The sequence below is a fragment of the Brienomyrus brachyistius genome, unplaced genomic scaffold (genome assembly GCF_023856365.1).
Source record: "Brienomyrus brachyistius isolate T26 unplaced genomic scaffold, BBRACH_0.4 scaffold63, whole genome shotgun sequence".
NCBI lineage: Eukaryota > Metazoa > Chordata > Actinopteri > Osteoglossiformes > Mormyridae > Brienomyrus > Brienomyrus brachyistius.
In genome coordinates this window covers 127,809-146,811 of record NW_026042338.1, presented here as the reverse complement: position 1 = coordinate 146,811, position 19,003 = coordinate 127,809, and the positions used below count along the sequence as shown (strand labels likewise).

The window sequence follows — 19,003 nt, the reverse complement described above, 5'->3', positions numbered from 1 at the left end:
TCCACTGGATAAACACAGACATTACAGACGGTTTTAGACTCTAATGTTGAATGTTTTTTGCTATAATTTTTCTGCCTGCGTATGCTATGATTGGTGCAGTGAAATTTGAGAATGTGTTTGTGGTCAGTATCATAGCCTCAGACAACAAACCAACGCTGTAGCGTGTCACTGTGTTTACATGTGAGAGGGGTTCCAGTTACATAATGGACTCGTTCTAATTGTTTTGACGGAGCTTGACAAACCTAAAAAATAAATGCTGGTGTTATCAAAAACTATGTCATATAGCTATATTCCAGATTAATTACAGCCAAACACATCTCGGAGCTCCGAGGAACCTCCTTCTCCCTACATTTCCCTCCTTCACACTCTTCCCTCAAATACTGTTACATTTGTCTTTTTTCCACACTCACACCCTGTCTTGATCATACTCTGACTGCATGGCATCCATATGCAGGGCAAACTATTTTACAGTCTTATCTAGTATAATAGGACATAAACATTGAATTTGATAGTTATCTTTTATTTACACATTAGAACACAACACATGAACATGAAGGGATCGTTTGCATTTGCAACCAACACCTCCGCAAACCCCCTGTGGAATACTGGCCGCGGACAGGGGTGGGAATCCCCAAGCTGGAAGACTGTACTGCGTCATGTTAACATTAGCTAGCTAGTTAGCATGGATACAGAGTGCACCGGACTACAACTATAAAGGACGTAAGGTGTGTGATATAGTAAAACACTTACTAACTGGTAATGCACGTTAGCATTACGTTAAATGACAACTTTACCTGTTACCAGAATAGCCTCCTACACGTTCGCCGAATGACAGCAGGCAGAAGGCGGTGCGTTTTTCAGAAACACACCGGAGTTAAACTTACGCCGCGTTATTTACCGGCACTTGTAACACCAACATTTGCAGCCATTAACTCATATGTGGTAGTAACACTGAAATTACTTTCTCTGCGTCAAAATAAGGTAGCACTGTGATTTTGATACTTTATCATTTATACTTAACCGTACCTTCCTCCCATTCCTCCGTCTCTACTTATTGACATTTAGGAGAGTCTCAGATATAAATTAACGATTCAAAATTATCAAACAAAGACAGACACAACACTGAAAAGATGACAAAGACACAGTTTGAAAAGTAAATATGTTTTATTGCAAATCTCTTATCTTAAAATAGCCTATCTTATCATATGTTAACTTAGCCTATCATATTTTATCTTAGCCTATCTTGTCATATCTTAACTTAACCTATCTTATTATATTTTAACTTAGCCTATCTTATCATATAACTTAACCTATCTTATCTTATTATATTTCAACTTAGCTTATATTAATATATTTCGTCTTAGCCTATCTTATATTTTAACTTAGCATATCTTATCCTGTCGTATCTTATATCTACATTAACACTTAAACAGTATCTCTTTCCGTTGGGTCCCGCGGGATCCCAGTCCCAATGCAGGGCTCTAACACGGGTATTCTAAGAAAAAGAAAATAAACACTTTACTTAAAGCAGTCATATAACTAATAAATAAATAAATAAATACCCAATTAATGCCTTATAAATCATTTATAAAAGTATTAAAAACACGGCTGTAAATACTTATACAAAGGCATAACACATTATAGCTATCTTGATAATGCATTATGAATGCTCTGATCTATATATACACAATAGATATCTTCATAATACATTATATCGGCCATTAATCCATAATAAACATGGCTATAATGTGTTATGCTTTTTTTTCTTCAATATTTATACCCATGTCTATAATATATTTATGGATGCATTACAGTGCATTGTGAAGGTGTCAATAATGCAGTTATATTACTGCTTTAAGTCATTTCTAAACCTGAATTCACAGCCTTATAATTACTGCCTCTTGCTACTTCTTCTGAAAGGCAGGGGACAGCAGAAGAAGCACCACTTCATCTTCTTCTTCTTCTTGTGGCTCTTCTCAGTATCATCTTCAGAAAGATCTTCGGCATTCACATGGAATGATACTTCTTCTTCACTGTAGATCTTCTCGGCAGCATCAGCATCTTCTTTTGTTTTATCTGTCTTCATCACTTCAGTCTCGTCCTCTTCCTCAGGTCCTTCTTCTGGTATAGTCAGTAGCTGTGATCTGTCTTCAGATGCCACCATACACTGAAACCTGACCAGTGTGGTAGTGTAAGGGAGAGGATTCCCTTACTATTTTATTGTAATTGATAGTATGTTAGTGATACACTCTTTCTTTATTTTAATAAATAGTATTTTATTTAGCATGGTACTTTACCCAGGGATTTGCATAGGAGAACAGGGGCATACAGGGGTTTGCTGGTTTATTGGATCTTGAAGTCAGTTGGTGGCCTTGGTTCAGATCCTGCGCAGTGCCTCCTCATCAAGGAAGGTGGTGGGGTCTGTGAAAAGGAATGGTGATTGAGGGAGAATGAGTTTACCAGTAAGAACAATTGATGCAAAGAACTGATTGTAAGATGTGGTTACTCACCTTTCTTCTTGTGTTTCTCCAAGGTGTTTGGGCAAATATGTCCCCTGGGTCCAGACACCATTTAAAGGTTCCGGGAGAGACCAGGGCTTAAGGGAGAGTGGGGAATCTGTTGTGCTGGGGATTTTGGGTTTTATAATATGGGGTTTGTGTAAGATTAAAGAGGGAGATATGTATTAATATGAATGTTAAATGTAGTTAAGTATATATGTAGGTTGATGTGTTGTGTATTATGGTGGAAGGGGGGAATTTAAGAAACTACCTGTGAGTGGAAGAATGGTTTAGTCGGTGACAGCTGGAAGTATTTAAGGCTGCCAGTTGTCAGAGGGTTTTTCTCTGTTCTTCTGTTGTGTTGTAAAGATGCTAGATGTGAAGTTCTTGTAGGAAGAGCTGCATGGAAAATAAAGATGTGTTGTTCCACTGCATTTGGGGAAGTCTTCTCACTGTAAATCCAGCCGCTGCAGGTCTCCATATGACAAGTGGTGTCAGAAGTGTGTCGTCCATGCCACAGTGAGAGGATGATGACAAGAGGTGGAAGAAAGCCAGGTCAAGAGGAGCAGCCTGATGAAGGAGTTGGAGCTTCATCTGAGCTAGAGGCCATAGCAGCAGCAAGCTCTGAAGACAAATGGGAGGAGCTGACGGGGATGGTGAAATCCCTGGTTAGGTCTCAAGCAGCCAGAGACCAGAGGTGGGAGAAAGATTGGTCACGTCAGGAGCAAAGGTGGAAAAGTATACAGCACCAATTTCAGCAAATACAGCTACAAGTTAATGCGGTAATTGATAAGCCGGAGCCATCAGAGGTGCCAGTACCCTGTACAACGTCTGAAGAGCAGGAACAGGCAGTTAATAGTGAAGAAGTGCAAGTGGCCCATGGGTCTAGGTCTTCAATTAAACCTAAACTGTTCCCTCTGTCACCAGAAGAGGATATTGAACATTTTCTGACCACGTTTGAAAGGATGGCAAACGTGTGTTGATGGCCCAGAGATGAGTGGGCTATTCGTTTGGTCCCTTTGTTGACAGGTAAAGCTCGTACAGCTTACATTCTTATGGACTTAATTGATTCTGAGGACTATGATAAAGTGAAGGAAGCAATCTTGGCAAAATATGAGATCACTGCGGACACCTATAGACGCCGCTTCAGATCCCTGAAAGTTGAAGCAGGTGAGACGCCACGTGAACTGTATGTAAGGTTGAAAGACTTGTTTGTAAGATGGATTAAACCTGAAAAATTAACTGTAGAAGAAATATCTGAGCAGATAATTCTGGAGCAGTTTTTGAGAATGGTTAATCCAGAGCTGGAGATCTGGATACGTGAGCGTGACCCGAGGACGGCAAAGGAAGCAGCCAGCCTCGCGGAGGTTTTCACTGCAGCTAGAAAGGGAAGCAGGAGCATCCATTTCAGCCAGGAGACCCACTATGCCCAATCAAGTAAGTCCATTGGGGGTGAACAGGGGTCTGGTCAAATGCAGGCTAGGGATTTTTCTAGCTCTAGGCAGTTTCCTTCCAATAGACCTTATAATGTGAAGAAATCCTTTAAATCTTCAGTTCAGGATATTGAATGTTATCATTGTCATAATTTTGGTCATACACAACAATTTTGTCCGGCCCTTAAGTCAAAACCATCTCTTTTGTGTGCAGTTCCAAGGCCAGCTGTAGAGCCGGTAGGAAAGGAAGCTTGTACTGTCCCTGTGTTAATTAATGGGCGAAAAGAAGAAGCATTGCTTGACTCTGGCTGTTTTCAAACGTTAGTACATTCTAGCATAATTTCAGGAGAAAAGTTAAGTGGGGGGGGGACTACGATAAGGTGTGTGCATGGAGATGAATATAGGTATCCCACTGCGGAGGTTTACCTGACGGTGGGAGGGCAGACCTACTTGTTAGTGGTAGCTGTGGTTCCCAGTTTGCCATATTCAGTAATACTTGGTAATGACATTCCCACTCTTTTTGATCTGATATATCAGTCAGATTATGGCCCTCAGGGGAGTAGTGAGAAAGATATTCAAGGCTCAGGTGATGAAGCTGGAGGTTTACTTCCTCTAGATGGGACAGTTGATTCACGGAAATCCTGTCATGTAGTTACAAGAGCACAAAGGGCAAAGGAAATGATGCGAGAGCTACCTTTTTTTGAGGACTCTCTGGAGATGGAGCCAGGAAAGATTAGGAAGTCGAGGGCTCAGAAGAGAAGGGAAAAGTTCAAAAGCTCAGGGGAGAAGGGTATAACATTGTTCCCTAAGCCAAATAATCAACTTGAGTTTGACGTTCCCTCAGATTTAGGTGCACTCCAAAGAAGCGACCCGACTCTAAAACCCTGGTATGAGAAGGTAACGGAGGTAGAGGGAGTTAGTCAAGGTCAGGTAAGTTGTCTTGCAGATACTATGTATTTGATTAAGGGAGGCATCTTGTATCAGAGGAAGGGGAAGTGTGAAGCAATGGCACTCCCTCAACAGTTTAGAAACAAAGTTATGGATTTGGGTCATTCAATTCCATGGGCAGGTCATATGGCTTTTTATAAAACACTGAATAGGATCAGTAGCCGGTTTGTTTGGCCAGGGATGTATGTACAGGTTTCTGAGTTCTGTCGTTCTTGTGAAAAATGTCAGTTGATCTCGGGCAAAGGAGTAGCGCCAGCCCAGTTGCAACCATTACCAATTATTGAAACACCTTTTGAGAGGCTAGGCATGGATATTGTGGGTCCTTTAGAGAGGAGTTCCACAGGCCATCGCTATATATTGGTTATATGTGACTATGCGACACGGTTTCCGGAGGCCTTTCCACTCAGATCAATTAAAGCTCGTCATGTTGCTAATTGTCTGCTGCAGCTTTTCTCGAGGGTAGGGATACCAAGAGAAATTTTGACGGATTGTGGCACGAACTTTCTATCCAAGTTGTTGCAGCAAGTTTATAAGCTGTTAGGGATAAAGGGACTTAAGACCACCCCTTATCACCCCCAAACGGACGGGCTAGTGGAGAGATACAACCAGACTCTCAAAAATATGCTGCGCAAGTTTGTTTCTGATACAGGTGCTGACTGGGATCAATGGCTGCCTTACCTTCTGTTTGCCTACCGAGAGGTCCCACAGGTTTCTACTGGCTTCTCACCTTTTGAACTGTTGTATGGTTATCAAGTGAGAGGCCCACTGGATCTGCTTAAGGACTGTTGGGAGGATTCTAAAGCAGAGGGTGAAAACATCGCTGCTTATGTCATCAACATGAGAGAGAGATTGAAGAGAATGGCATCGTTGGTGCAGGACAACATGAAAGCAGCACAAAAACATCAGAAGACATGGTATGATCAGAAGGCGAGGGATAGAGGCTTTGTTCCGGGCCAGAAAGTACTGTTGTTGCTTCCTACCAGCGATAACAAGTTGTTGACAAAATGGCATGGGCCATATGAAATTGTCAGGCAAGTAAGTAAAGTCACTTATGAATTGAATATGCCAGAAAGAGCTAAAAAATATCAGACATTTCATGTGAACTTGTTGAAAGAATTCCACAGCCGACAAGGGCCGGTCCATCAGTTACTGGTGCGTTCAGTTAGGGATGAGGAGGTGACGGAGAGGTTTTTTCCAACTAACACTGCAGATTGTACTTCGGTTGACCTTTCTCATTTGTCCCCTACGGAGCAGGTTGATATAAAACCACTCGTGGATCCACAGCTCTTTCGAGAGACGCCAGGGTTTACATCGCTGGTTCAACATAACATACGGGTGAAGGAGGACGCACCCGGTCGTCAAAATAGTTACAGGATTCCAGAACGGTTGGTGCCAGTGCTGAAGAAGGAGATAAAACTGATGTTGGATCTAGGAATTATTGAGGGGTCGAGTAGTGAGTGGTGCAGTCCGATTGTCTTGGTACCGAAAAAAGATGATACCTTGAGATTCTGTATTGATTTCAGATATTTGAATGCAGTATCCAGGTTTGATCCCTACCCAATGCCCAGGGTAGATGACCTGTTGGAGAGGGTTGGATCAGCAAGGTATATCACGACACTGGATCTGTGTAAGGGTTACTGGCAAGTGGCGTTGGCACCAGAAGCGAAAGAACTGACGGCCTTCAAAACTCCGTTTGGTATGTACCAATTTAAAGTCATGCCATTTGGGCTTCAAGGGGCACCAGCGACGTTCCAACGATTAATGGATCATGTACTGAGGGATGTGTCAGCATTTTCTGCAGCTTATCTGGACGACGTGGTGGTGTACAGTGAGTCCTGGGAAGAGCATGGTATGCATTTACAGAAGGTGCTACATTGCATCAGAATGGCTGGATTGACTATTAACCCCAAGAAGTGTTCCATAGCCCAGAGAGAAGTGGAGTACTTGGGCTTTGTGGTTGGCTCTGGGAAGATAAAGCCACAGGTTGGGAAGATCGAAGCAATCCAGGCTTTCCCTGTTCCGATGACGAAGAGGAAGGTGAGAGGTTTTCTGGGCCTGGTAGGCTGGTACAGGAAATTCATACCTTCTTTTGCAGAGCGATCTGCTGCACTGAATGACCTCACGAAGGGCTCAGCCCCCAACAAAGTACGGTGGACAGAAGAATGTGAGCAAGCATTTAGAGATCTCAAGGAAGCAGTTTGCACATATCCGGTCCTACACAGTCCAGACGTCAATAGGCCATTCATCTTGCAAACGGATGCTTCAGGAGTGGGCCTTGGAGCAGTTCTTCAGCAAGAGGTGGATGGTGAAAGAAGGCCTGTGGTGTTTCTGAGTCGGAAACTACTGGACAGGGAGACGAGGTATTCGACGGTGGAGAAAGAGTGTTTGGCCATGAAATGGGCTGTTGAGGCCTTGAGGTATTATCTTCTGGGACGTCATTTCACCCTAGAGACGGATCATCGCGCTCTCCAGTGGTTGAACCGCATGAGGGATGCAAATGTTCGCATTGCAGGATGGTACCTGGCTTTGCAGCCTTATGACTTTACGGTCCAGTATAGGCCAGGGAAGTCAAATGTGGTTGCTGATTGTTTATCTAGGATGACAGAGGACTGAGGTGCTCGCGCTTAAGAGAGGGGGGAGGAAATGTAAGGGAGAGGATTCCCTTACTATTTTATTGTAATTGATAGTATGTTAGTGATACACTCTTTCTTTATTTTAATAAATAGTATTTTATTTAGCATGGTACTTTACCCAGGGATTTGCATAGGAGAACAGGGGCATACAGGGGTTTGCTGGTTTATTGGATCTTGAAGTCAGTTGGTGGCCTTGGTTCAGATCCTGCGCAGTGCCTCCTCATCAAGGAAGGTGGTGGGGTCTGTGAAAAGGAATGGTGATTGAGGGAGAATGAGTTTACCAGTAAGAACAATTGATGCAAAGAACTGATTGTAAGATGTGGTTACTCACCTTTCTTCTTGTGTTTCTCCATAGGTGTTTGGGCAAATATGTCCCCTGGGTCCAGACACCATTTAAAGGTTCCGGGAGAGACCAGGGCTTAAGGGAGAGGGGGGAATCTGTTGTGCTGGGGATTTTGGGTTTTATAATATGGGGTTTGTGTAAGATTAAAGAGGGAGATATGTATTAATATGAATGTTAAATGTAGTTAAGTATATATGTAGGTTGATGTGTTGTGTATTATGGTGGAAGGGGGGAATTTAAGAAACTACCTGTGAGTGGAAGAATGGTTTAGTCGGTGACAGCTGGAAGTATTTAAGGCTGCCAGTTGTCAGAGGGTTTTTCTCTGTTCTTCTGTTGTGTTGTAAAGATGCTAGATGTGAAGTTCTTGTAGGAAGAGCTGCATGGAAAATAAAGATGTGTTGTTCCACTGCATTTGGGGAAGTCTTCTCACTGTAAATCCAGCCGCTGCAGGTCTCCATATGACAGGAATGTTAAAACTAGAAAACAGGGAACCACATTTCACAGGTAAAAAAATCTGCGGTACGGTCAAATAAGATACATAACATGTTTACTAGCCTGTGACACTGACCGGATACTAGCATTAGTTTTTGTTGAGAATACTATGAGCAGTACTACATAAATTTGGCGGGGGGGCAGTAGTGGTGGGCTTGTTTATTTATTCTACATAATTGTAAGAAATAAATGCGTTAATTAGTAAAGAAGTTATGGCTAAAAGATCTTTCCATCTACACCCTGACATGTTGCTTGTTTATGTCTAATTACCGCTCCAAGATGGTGGCGCTGCTGACACGTTGTGGAAAAGCGAGGTGAGGCATCTAGGCTTTCAAATTCATGAGCACCACGATGTACTTCGTTTAAATGGGAGGTTCACCCCAAAACTATAAAAAGATATTTTAGAGGGGTCTTAATGCTATCCATTCATCAAAGTTCTGCTGGGAGTTGTTCAGGTTTAGAAATATCAGCCGTAGAAATGTCGGGCTTCTATCGAAGTACACTCGTATCACTGCGCATTAGACACAAGCGCAAGCTCCCTGGCGATATCTGCTGCGCAGTGATATTATTGGTGTGTGGAGTCGGGTAGAAGGAAATAGTTCGTATATTAAACTGCTCGCGACGAAGTCTGTGGATTTTCTTAACCTGTTCCTGATTTCTGGTAGAAGAGATATTGCTGTTGAATTTTTCAAATACGTTGTTCTGGCGCTTTAAGTAGTGAAAGCAAAATTGAATCTTATTATATTGCTTATTCATTAATAAGTAGCTATAACATGTATACTGCCCAATGTTTTGATTTAATAAATATTTAAAATTAATAAATATTTCAAAAACACTTCAACATTTAAAACAGTTCATGATTTTCAGGAGCGGTACAGTGGTTAGCACTGTTGCCTCACACCTCTGGGTTCCAGGTTCGAGTCTCGGCATGGGTCACATGTGTGCGGAGTTTGCATGTTCTCCCCATGTCGTCGTGGGGTTTCCTCTGGGTACTTTGGTTTCCCCCCACATTCCAAAAACATGCTGAGGCTAATTGGACTTGCTAAATTGCCTGTAGGAGAGCATGTGTGAGTGAATGGTGTGTGAGTGTGCTCTGCGATAGGCTGGCCCCCCATCCTGGGTTGATTGATGGATGATTTTCAGGTCACACCGCCCCCTCAGAGCCCACCAATCAGTGACTGTCTCATAGTGTGATGTAATACACAATGTCCGCACCACCCACTTTTCAATGAGCAGTAAAAACACACCAGCTTGTCTCAGCGGACAGCGGCTCTTATCAGATAAGGGGAAAAGGACGAGATATCAAAAGTAAAAATAAATATATCACATTTGGTTAACATCAAATGAAAACAGCCCTGCAATAATATATTGGATTCTAGGATATCACCTATTAAAAGGGTGAATCTATTCTAGCAGACCATAAAAATCCAATTATGAACAGTGAAAATGGGCATAATAGGTCCCTATAAACGAAAGGTTTCTGTCCATGGTGCTGAAAACCAGGATTGGCAGATTTCACATTACAGCGATTCCCCCACTATATCGCGGATTTTCCTCCGACGCCTCACAATTCTCTGCGTATCCCGTACATTGTTTGTGGTCCGATTGTTTTCGTTTTGTTCTAAGCCCTACGATGGAAGACGTTGACCATTCAGGAGAAGGTAAAACTTCTGGATGTGCTTCGGGAAGGAAAGCGTTATGCGGACGGCGTTCGCCATTATGGCTTGAATTAATCAACAGTACGCTACATGAAGAAGGATGAGAAGAATATGTAAGAGCCATATATGTTTTAATTTTTATATATTCCATTACATATATAGAGAGAAAGTTGTGTGTGTGTATATATATTAAAAATTATTTTATTATTATTATTATTATTATTATTATTATTATTATTATTATTATTATGTCACTCATATCCTTAGCCCGACATACAGATATATGTGCTGTTTTAATGAGTTTACATATGTTTAAAGCATGTGGGAGGGGTATTTTAAGGCTTAAACTTCAAAAAAGATTTATATGATCTTTCTGTATCGTGGATTTTCACCTATCGCTGATGGGTTTGGAACGCATCTTCCGCGATAGGGGGAGGATCAAATTTACCTTTTTAACCTGATTTAACTTCAACCCTCTTATTTTGTTAACAGAGTGTGCGGGTGGAATACAAAGGATTACAGTGGGTAATAGGTGATTTATATTGACCTTAACTATCACCCAAGTGACTCTGGACAATCAGCTCAATAATGCTTCCCAAACGTTTCTCTCTTTTTCACTAGTTACACTTCATTACACCGAAATCAAGGAAGAATCAAATGTACAAGCACATTATACAAAATATAAGATGCAAACACATAAAAAATATTTTGTAAAAACATTAAAAACAGATTAATATATATTGTGCAATTTGAAACTTTACATTTTGACCTCACTTAGAAAAAGCAGGTGATGACCAGCCCAACCAGCAGTTCCATCTGGTTGTACAGAATACCTACTCAATTAAATTTTGAGGTCATGACTAAACTAAATTTCAGCTCTGCCTTTAACATCAGCAGTTAGATGAAACTGATCATTCCAGAGGGAAATACAGTGAAGCCATGAAACATACTAGATCTAAATATATTAATTTTCACATACACTTGAGCTCAGTGAATTCAAGCGCGTCATACACTGTAAAAAAAAAGAATCCACCAAAAAACGGTTTTAAGTTAATGGACTCTTCCTTCAATTTACAAATATTGTAAATTCAGTTTTCCACAGTTTCTTAAATGATAGTTTATTTTCATTTTTAATTCTTCATTCTGCCATTGCAGATTTGTTTGTTTAATAAATGGTGTTGTTCATAAAAGTACAACAAGTAATTTGAGAATATAGTGATTCACTACACTGATTATTTTTCATAACTCAATGGCCCATAAACATACAGTTATCCATCTGAAGCTGGATTTAAACCAGCAAACTTTGGATTACAAGCCCAAATACTTGAGCTACTGAGCCACACACTTACACTGACTCAGCTTAAGTTGCAGAGACACAGTGGACTTTCTGTTGGATGTCAGACAGAACGGCAAAGGACCCCTCACTAACAGGAACCTAAAACACACAAACACTTGGGAACACTTCAAATGCGTGATCTGACTCTGCAAGGGGAGAACATGTTCACGTGGAGTCTTGGCTTTTCACAACGTTTCATTCCTGCTCATAGCTAAGGTTTTTTTTAGCCGTCGTCACTCTAAGGTTTCCCATTAATGGTTTGGAATTGGGAATATGTAAAGCTGTTTTGTTAGCATGTCTGCCTTACAATTCCTTTACTGTAAGTCGAGGCCTGCTGGAGCTCAATTCTGCTTCATGGCACTTGTATTTACTCTTTATTTTGTATTACATTATGTGTGAGACTAACCCCTTTGTCTACCTCTCCATTCCTCCTGTCGAGCTCCATACAGAACTAGCAGAGAAAAGGGGTGCTTGGAGGGGGGACGATATCTCTGGATGCCCACTTAAGAAATATCTGCGTTACCTTCCAATACACCTTCCAAACTTAAGTGGATTGAACATGGGTGCTGTTGAATTAATAAAAAAATGCACTGTATTAAAATTATTTTGTTTATATAACATAAAATTGAACTATAAACATGAAATTTAAATCTGTTTATATATTGACAAAATAATAATTCAGAATTTTGAACCCTCATTGAACAAAATTAAACCTAATATGGACAAATGGAAAGCATTGAAATTATCCTCATGGGGGGAAAGTTAATGTTACTAAAATGGTTGTGGTGCCTCAAGTTAATTATCTCTCTATGATGCTTCCATTTAATATTCCGGAAAGGATATTTGAACAGTACGAGAGTATAGTAAAAGATTTTTGTTGGGAAAGAAAAAACCTATAGGATTAAAATTACTTCGCCCAGAGACAAGGGAGGTCTAGGATTGCCAGATGTTAGATTATATAGCATGTCATTTGAAATAGCCAAACTCTACTATCACTGGAAGAATGTGAATTCTGATGTGGACTGGATAGCTATCGAGAGCAATTTGGCTTCACTATTTCAACCTCTGCACATTCTGTCACAATGGGGGGACAATATAAGAAACACAAACCCGATAATATCTTTTTTGAGGAATATATGGATCAAAATACATAAGAAGCTTAAAGTATCACATGACATGCAGCCATATTCCTCAATTTGGCACAATCCTGAAATACAAATAGGAAAAAGTATGGAAACAATGGCAAGAAGCTGAATGGTCAAGAATACTTTCTAGAGTGGGGAAATATTATAGGGAAGTAAAAGGTACATTTATTCAGTATAAAATTATACACAGATAATACTGGACACTAGTTAGACTAAATAGAACTGGACTAATTAATACTGATCAGTGTTGGAATTTTAGAAGGTAGGTGGGGGTTTATTTACACATGCTGTGGCAGTGCTCTCAGGTATATCCATTTTGGGGTAGAGTTCTTGGTCTCCTGGACAAATGGCTAGGCTTTACTTTACCTCGCAAACCCGACTCTGTCTGCTAGGAGATAGAGTGGAATTGCCAAAGGTGAATAATAAACAGTTTAAGGCTGTGATGGTGGGACTCATAACTGCCATGAGGGTAATATTAAGGCATTTGAAATCCTCAATAATCCGCAATATATAGGAATGGACCGATGAGATGATTAAGGCAGCTTCATATGAAAAAATGTTGGACAGACTAAATGGGAAACAAGATATGATGAAAATGTGGGAACATTTCTAGGGCCATGTTTTTGAAGGATAAATGGCTGGGAGGTTGAACTAGTGATTGGTCATATTGTTTTATAAATGTGAATGGCTGAAGTGCTGTAACTTTTTGGTTTGAAAAATAAGAAAAATTTGAATTACAAAATAAAATGCTCTTAGAAAGTAATTTCATGTAACTACTAGTCTTAAAATTAATTACATCCAACAGTACATTTTTTAGTGTAGGTAAGTAGATGGATCGATAAAATTAAATGATTATTACAAATCACAAATAACTATTACAGTCAAGGCCAAAAATATTGGCACCCCTGCACTTGTGTCAAAAACACACCCCTTCTCCCAGAAAATTGTTGCAATTACAGATGCTTTGGCATTGTCATTAATTTCTCTTGTTGGTACTTGAAGAAAACAAAAAGAGGAAGAAGGAAAAATTCCACGCAAAAGGGCATCTGCCCTTCTCATATTGTCTCAAAAACCCAAAGCCAGTCAGAGTGGTCTGGGGGTGGTTGTACACCCAAATAGGCCATTTGATCCATGTTGATCTTAGTCTTTCTCATGATGGTGGGTAAATCTGGGGTGGCTCTTGTGGTCCTCATATGAGGTCTTTGGTGCACATTAAGTGAAGCAGATACAGGCCACCCATTGTGTACCTCTGTGCCATTTAAATGGGCTTGCAATCTGAAGAGGTGTGAGGTCACAGTGATTTAACACTGGTCCACTTTTTCTTATGGCCTTGAGCCAGGTCATGACAATATCTTGTGTAGCACTAATGACGTAATGGCATCTGCTCATGTTATCTCATAACTTGAAGCTGTTAGTGCAGCACAACCCACACGGCACCAACAAGACATTGAGAACAATCCCAGCAGCCCTCGGCTCTCTTACCCAATGCTGTTATAAGGGGACCAAACTTCTTTAAATTTCGCTTCCACAGTGGCTTTTGAAAAAAATAAGCAAATCACGCAATGCTATTGAAATTATTAAAACATAGAGATTAACAGTCAGATATGTTTTATGATTTTAAATGAGGAAGTGATATATTGGATATAACATGAATGTATTTCTTATTTCTTTTTTTTTTGGGTTTTCTGTGGTGAGAAATGAAAGCTACAGGCATGTAAATATTGCTTCCTGTAGTAACTTGTAAAATTTTCCTCATTGTTAACAGTCACATTACATGTGAAGGTGTCAGTCAGTGGAAACACATACTGAGATACGTTGGACAGCTGTCCTGTCTTAATGCCCTTTATCTTAATTTGACAGAAGATAACAATCATTCCAGAGAATAAAAGTCAGTATCTCTTATGGAAATTTCAAAGATTAGGCCTATTTGCCCTTTTTCATAAGCACCGATTCTAATGCTGTTACTACACCTGCATTGCAAACATACATGTAAGATTCTATATATATGAGTATCGTGAAGAGGTCAGTGAAACAAGAGTTAAACCCGTATTGGGTCTCTCTCACACAGCCGCTCTGACTTGAGATGGTGTCAGTCAGTGGAATCAGACAGTGAGATACTTTGGTCAGTCGTCCTATTCGTTCAGCACCAGCCCATCAAGCAGAGGTTTCAGCACCACGGACAGTGACCTGTGTTAAACTGGCCTCAGGTTCCTACATTGGCTCTGTGGAATTTTCTGTAAATAATTAAATGCCTCCAACCCCCTACATGCGGAAATGTTTCCCCTCCCCCAGACCGTTTCATGTTGTATCCTCAGTATCTGTGTATTTGATACAATATGGCTGTATGAGATGTCAGTCAGTTTACTGCTGTATATATTAATCCTCAGTGGAACATTTGCTGCTCTATTGATGTGTCGCTGATGCTCCCTGTTTCCTAAGTCTAGTTTTCTCAGATGAAGCAGTTCACCCCTTAAGTTAGAAGACGTTTCCTGTTAATTGCTCTTGTTTGAACAGGGGTTCCCCGCATACAGAGGAGAAAAGCCCCCACTTACAAATCAGCATCCATTTTCTGCGAGTGACGTCCCTGCACAGGATCACCAGATGTTTTTCGTTAGCTCATCTCTTATCTTGCTGCCTCCCAAGGTCCCTGGTACAGAGCCCTCCAGTCCTGGTGGCAGCTTGGCTGCACAGGCTCCGGAACAAAAGCCCCGACCTGAGAAAAGGCTGAGATGCCATTACTGTACAAAGGTCTGCGAGACGACCAGGCTTTGTGCTACTTGTATATGTTATGTCAGCAAACCACACACATGTACATGTACAACACTAGTGCAGAGCATTTGCAATGTTTTTGATTGGTTATTGTTCAGTGTTCATTCATAGTTGGATTTTTGTGTTATTTGATTATTGTTTGATTTACTGATGTTTGTATTTTGCAGTTTTACCAGATTACAATCTGATTTTGCTGTTCTAATATGTAATTTGAATTGTTGTATCATCTTGTTTTCTTACTTTAACATTTGTATTGTTAAAACAAAGAAATGGATTGTTTACTTGTGTCTTTTATTCTACATCATAGATAATGCGAACCTTCATGTAAGTAAGAGGTAATATTTTGCTCAGTATCAGTTCAAGTTCAAATACTTCAGGTTTTTTATTTGACAAAACACATAAAATAGTCGTGCAAAGTCAGTGATTTATTTTTAAAACTATTGCACTGTGATATATTTAACATCATATTTTCAGTTCTGCCAAATCTCATATTGACATCTTAGTGGTTTTCCAATGGCTTGTGGTGTCACATGGTGGTCGAAAATGATATTACAGGCTTTTGTTGAAATTACCTTAAAAATTCATCTGGAATGTATCAATTTATGTTGTAATTAATGATGCAAATTAACACAGATGGGGCCATTTTGACCCAAAACAGCTAGTTGGAGGGTAGCAATCCTCCAGATTGCAAAGGTCAAGGTACTAAAACCTGGAAAAGTGCAAAGGACTGGAGCAAAAGAATAACAGTGAAAGCTGTCAGAAACAGGCAGGAAACTCTGCATGGATGTTTTTGAAGAGGTAGATGGTCCAGTTGGCTGTATTAGTCAGTCTGCTGAGAAACATAGCGCCAACAAGCCCATGGCCTCTTTTCATGTAAAACTTCGTACAGGAGGCTGTTTGAGCAGTTTAGTGCCTTTGTTAGCCTCGGCTCCTGTAAATCATATAAGCACACCCACCACACCCCCAGGAGCATTCCGCGTGCCCCCACCTGCCAACCTGCCTGTCACCCCCAACCCACAGACCGTCTGTAGTTCTGAAATTTATCCACATGGCTGCTGACCAAGTCTAAGGTAAAATTCTATGAATGAAATTTTCAGTAAGATACAATTTTTTCCTCTAATCTGGTGCAGAATTATTGGCGTCGGTCCTAACTCTGTCTTGAATATGTACCCAGCAGGCACCTAGGACTCGTATCAGTCACGGGAGATCGCGGGCAGAGCGGCGATCGTGAGGGCAAGCGGGGAATCAGGAAGCAGGCAGGCCGGATTCGGGACGAACGGGGTTTATTTTCAGGAAATCAGGGGCAGGGAACACAGGACGGCAACAGACATCAATGACGGACGAAGGACTCAGGTAAGACACGGACTGAAATACACAGGACTGATTGAAAATAATCAGACACAGCTGGGTACAATCGGGAAAGAACACGTGGGTAATCCGGGGGCGTGGCACACACGAGGAGCCGACGAGCAGGGCATGACAGTATCTCCCTCTGAGAATCTTTTCTAACGCGCTCAGCAGCAGAAATTCTCCATCCTAGATGAGCCTACAAAGTTCTGTAGAAGTTAAATATACTTTAGTCAAATGAGAGACTAACCTGCTGTCAGGCAGGGGAAGCTTGAACAAGGCCTTCATTCATGACAGCTCCACTTGGCTTTTTGACGAGTCCCCATTTAGATGCAGCACCTCAGAGACTGAAGAGCAGGATGAAGGCTGTAAGTGCAGTTTGCTGTGGATTGTGTCTGTGTTTAAATCTAATAAAGGATGAGACAATTTACTTAAAGCATGATACAGTTCATATTGCTCTTCAGGCTTCGTGATAAAATATAAAAATTATGGAGTACAAAGTTGTACATGCAAAGAAAACAATGCAGAGCGGCAGGGCGCCTGGCCCAGAGGGTCTTCACATAGAATTCTACAAAGGCTATTTTCAAATATCATATATATGATTTATTAAATTTAGATTTCAGTTTGCAGTCAATTCAATTTCCACGTTTCTCAATTTTCACGTTGCCTTTTTAAACGCAATTATGTGAATTTTAAGTAAAAATATGGAATAAAATTATATCGTAATAATTATTAATATCATTTCATATGAAAAAAAACTTTACTATTGTACAATATTGCCCAGCCCTAGGCTAATTTCAAAATTGATTTACATACAATTCTTTTACATATTGTCTGTCTGTCATTATACCTTGCAAATTAATCAGGATAAAACATATAAAACGATAAACAATAAAAACTATACGATTAGGAAGCAATCAGTCCCGTGTACATGATCAGCCAGAAAATACTTGCATTCATCTAAACTTTTATAAACTTTAAACTGCCTTTACTTGCTGGCCTGTGGGCCACCAGACAAACTTGAAGGCCTTACAGGATAGGATAGGATGCACATTCTTTATTGTCCATTAAATCCCTCTACCAAGTGTCAATAGGCTCCAAACAACCAAATGTAATTAAAGAAAATTTTAAAAAAGGGAAAAACATACAGAAATAACCCAAAATAAAAAAATAATAAATAAATAAAGACTAACCAAAGTAACTTAACTGTCCCCTCAGTTGCTGGGATTTAGTCCATCACCCTGACTAAACTGTATAATGAGCAGATGGGACTGTCAGTATATGGTTAGATCGTGTTTAATACAACAACGGAATACTGCATACAAGGCACAAAAGCAATGTGGGGAATAGAGCATTAAGGGAACAGTAGTCCTATTATTACACCTCCTTCTTTTAGCTTAAGTCAAATGTGCTGTGTACCTTTTGACATTAATTTCTATTACTGCTATCAACAACCTCCTCTCTTTCTCTCTCTCTTCTACTGAACTTCCCTCTTTGTTCACAAGTCCATTCTGTCAGGTGGTTTTCCAGTCAACTTGACCTAGTAACAGTCCCTGTAGGCCAAAGATGAACTTTACAGTCTCTACAACATATGGTCTAGGAGTATCTGCAGGTTTGACGACTCCCAGCAGTCCCTTCTGTGCTAATCCAAACTGTCTGACCAGATGTCAGTTCTGCGAGAGGTCTGGAGCGGAGTCTGCGGTTGTAGTGTTTTGCCTGCTGATGCCTTCTCTCCTCATCCTGCTTGCGAAAAACTTGCAGATCTGGCCATTTAGGACCCAGCTGTCCACCATCTGGCTAATCTGTGCTGTGATACCGGGCCACCATACTGACAGTGTAGCTCTGGCTCGGCATTTAGTAATTCCCTGATAGCCTTCATGCAGACGCTGAAGAACATCCGCTCTCAAGGGGGGAGGTATCACAAGTCCTTCTCCCTTCATGAGAAGGTCGTGAACAAGGTGAAAATCCATTCTGCGCTGCCAGTATGGTTTAATGTCTGGATCTAACTTACATCTCTCTGGCCATTCTGTGAAACAGTGGTTTGTCACTTGTCTGCATACATCATCTTCTTTCTGCGCTGTCTTTATCTCCTCCAGCCTTTTGTCTCCACGTCTTTCTCTAGCTGAAGATGCCGTTCAATCAAAATGAATATTTTACTCACTTATCTTTTGGTCTTTTATGATTCCATGTGTACCACCTCCAAATTATTTTGAAGATTTGAATTTCATTGTATCCAAATTAATTTGGAACGGCAGACAACCCAGGAAATGCTTCTCAGTTTTACAGCGCACCAAATCAGACGGTGGCCTCGCCCTCCCTGATTTTAAGCTCTAGCATTGGGCATTTCAAATTAGGGCTATGCGCACTTGGACAGACGCAGGCAGTGTAGTGTCGTGGAGAG

General features: G+C 40.7%; 2 protein-coding genes across 2 annotated transcripts in view; one reads left to right on the top strand and one right to left on the bottom strand.

Annotated features, from left to right (window-relative positions):
• Positions 1-1,721: 1,721 nt before the first annotated feature.
• LOC125725241 (uncharacterized) overlaps positions 1,722-19,003 on the bottom strand; it is a 68,535-nt gene continuing 51,253 nt past the window's right edge. Inside the window, exon 2 of the mRNA XM_049002016.1 lies at positions 1,722-1,871. The gene's annotated coding sequence lies outside the window, so the exon portion shown is untranslated. The remainder of the gene's footprint in view (positions 1,872-19,003) is intronic.
• LOC125725225 (uncharacterized) overlaps positions 3,933-19,003 on the top strand; it is a 132,587-nt gene continuing 117,516 nt past the window's right edge. Inside the window, exon 1 of the mRNA XM_049001978.1 lies at positions 3,933-7,911. Coding sequence (XP_048857935.1) covers positions 3,971-7,492 — 3,522 coding nt within the window. The 5' untranslated portion in view covers positions 3,933-3,970 and the 3' untranslated portion in view covers positions 7,493-7,911. The remainder of the gene's footprint in view (positions 7,912-19,003) is intronic.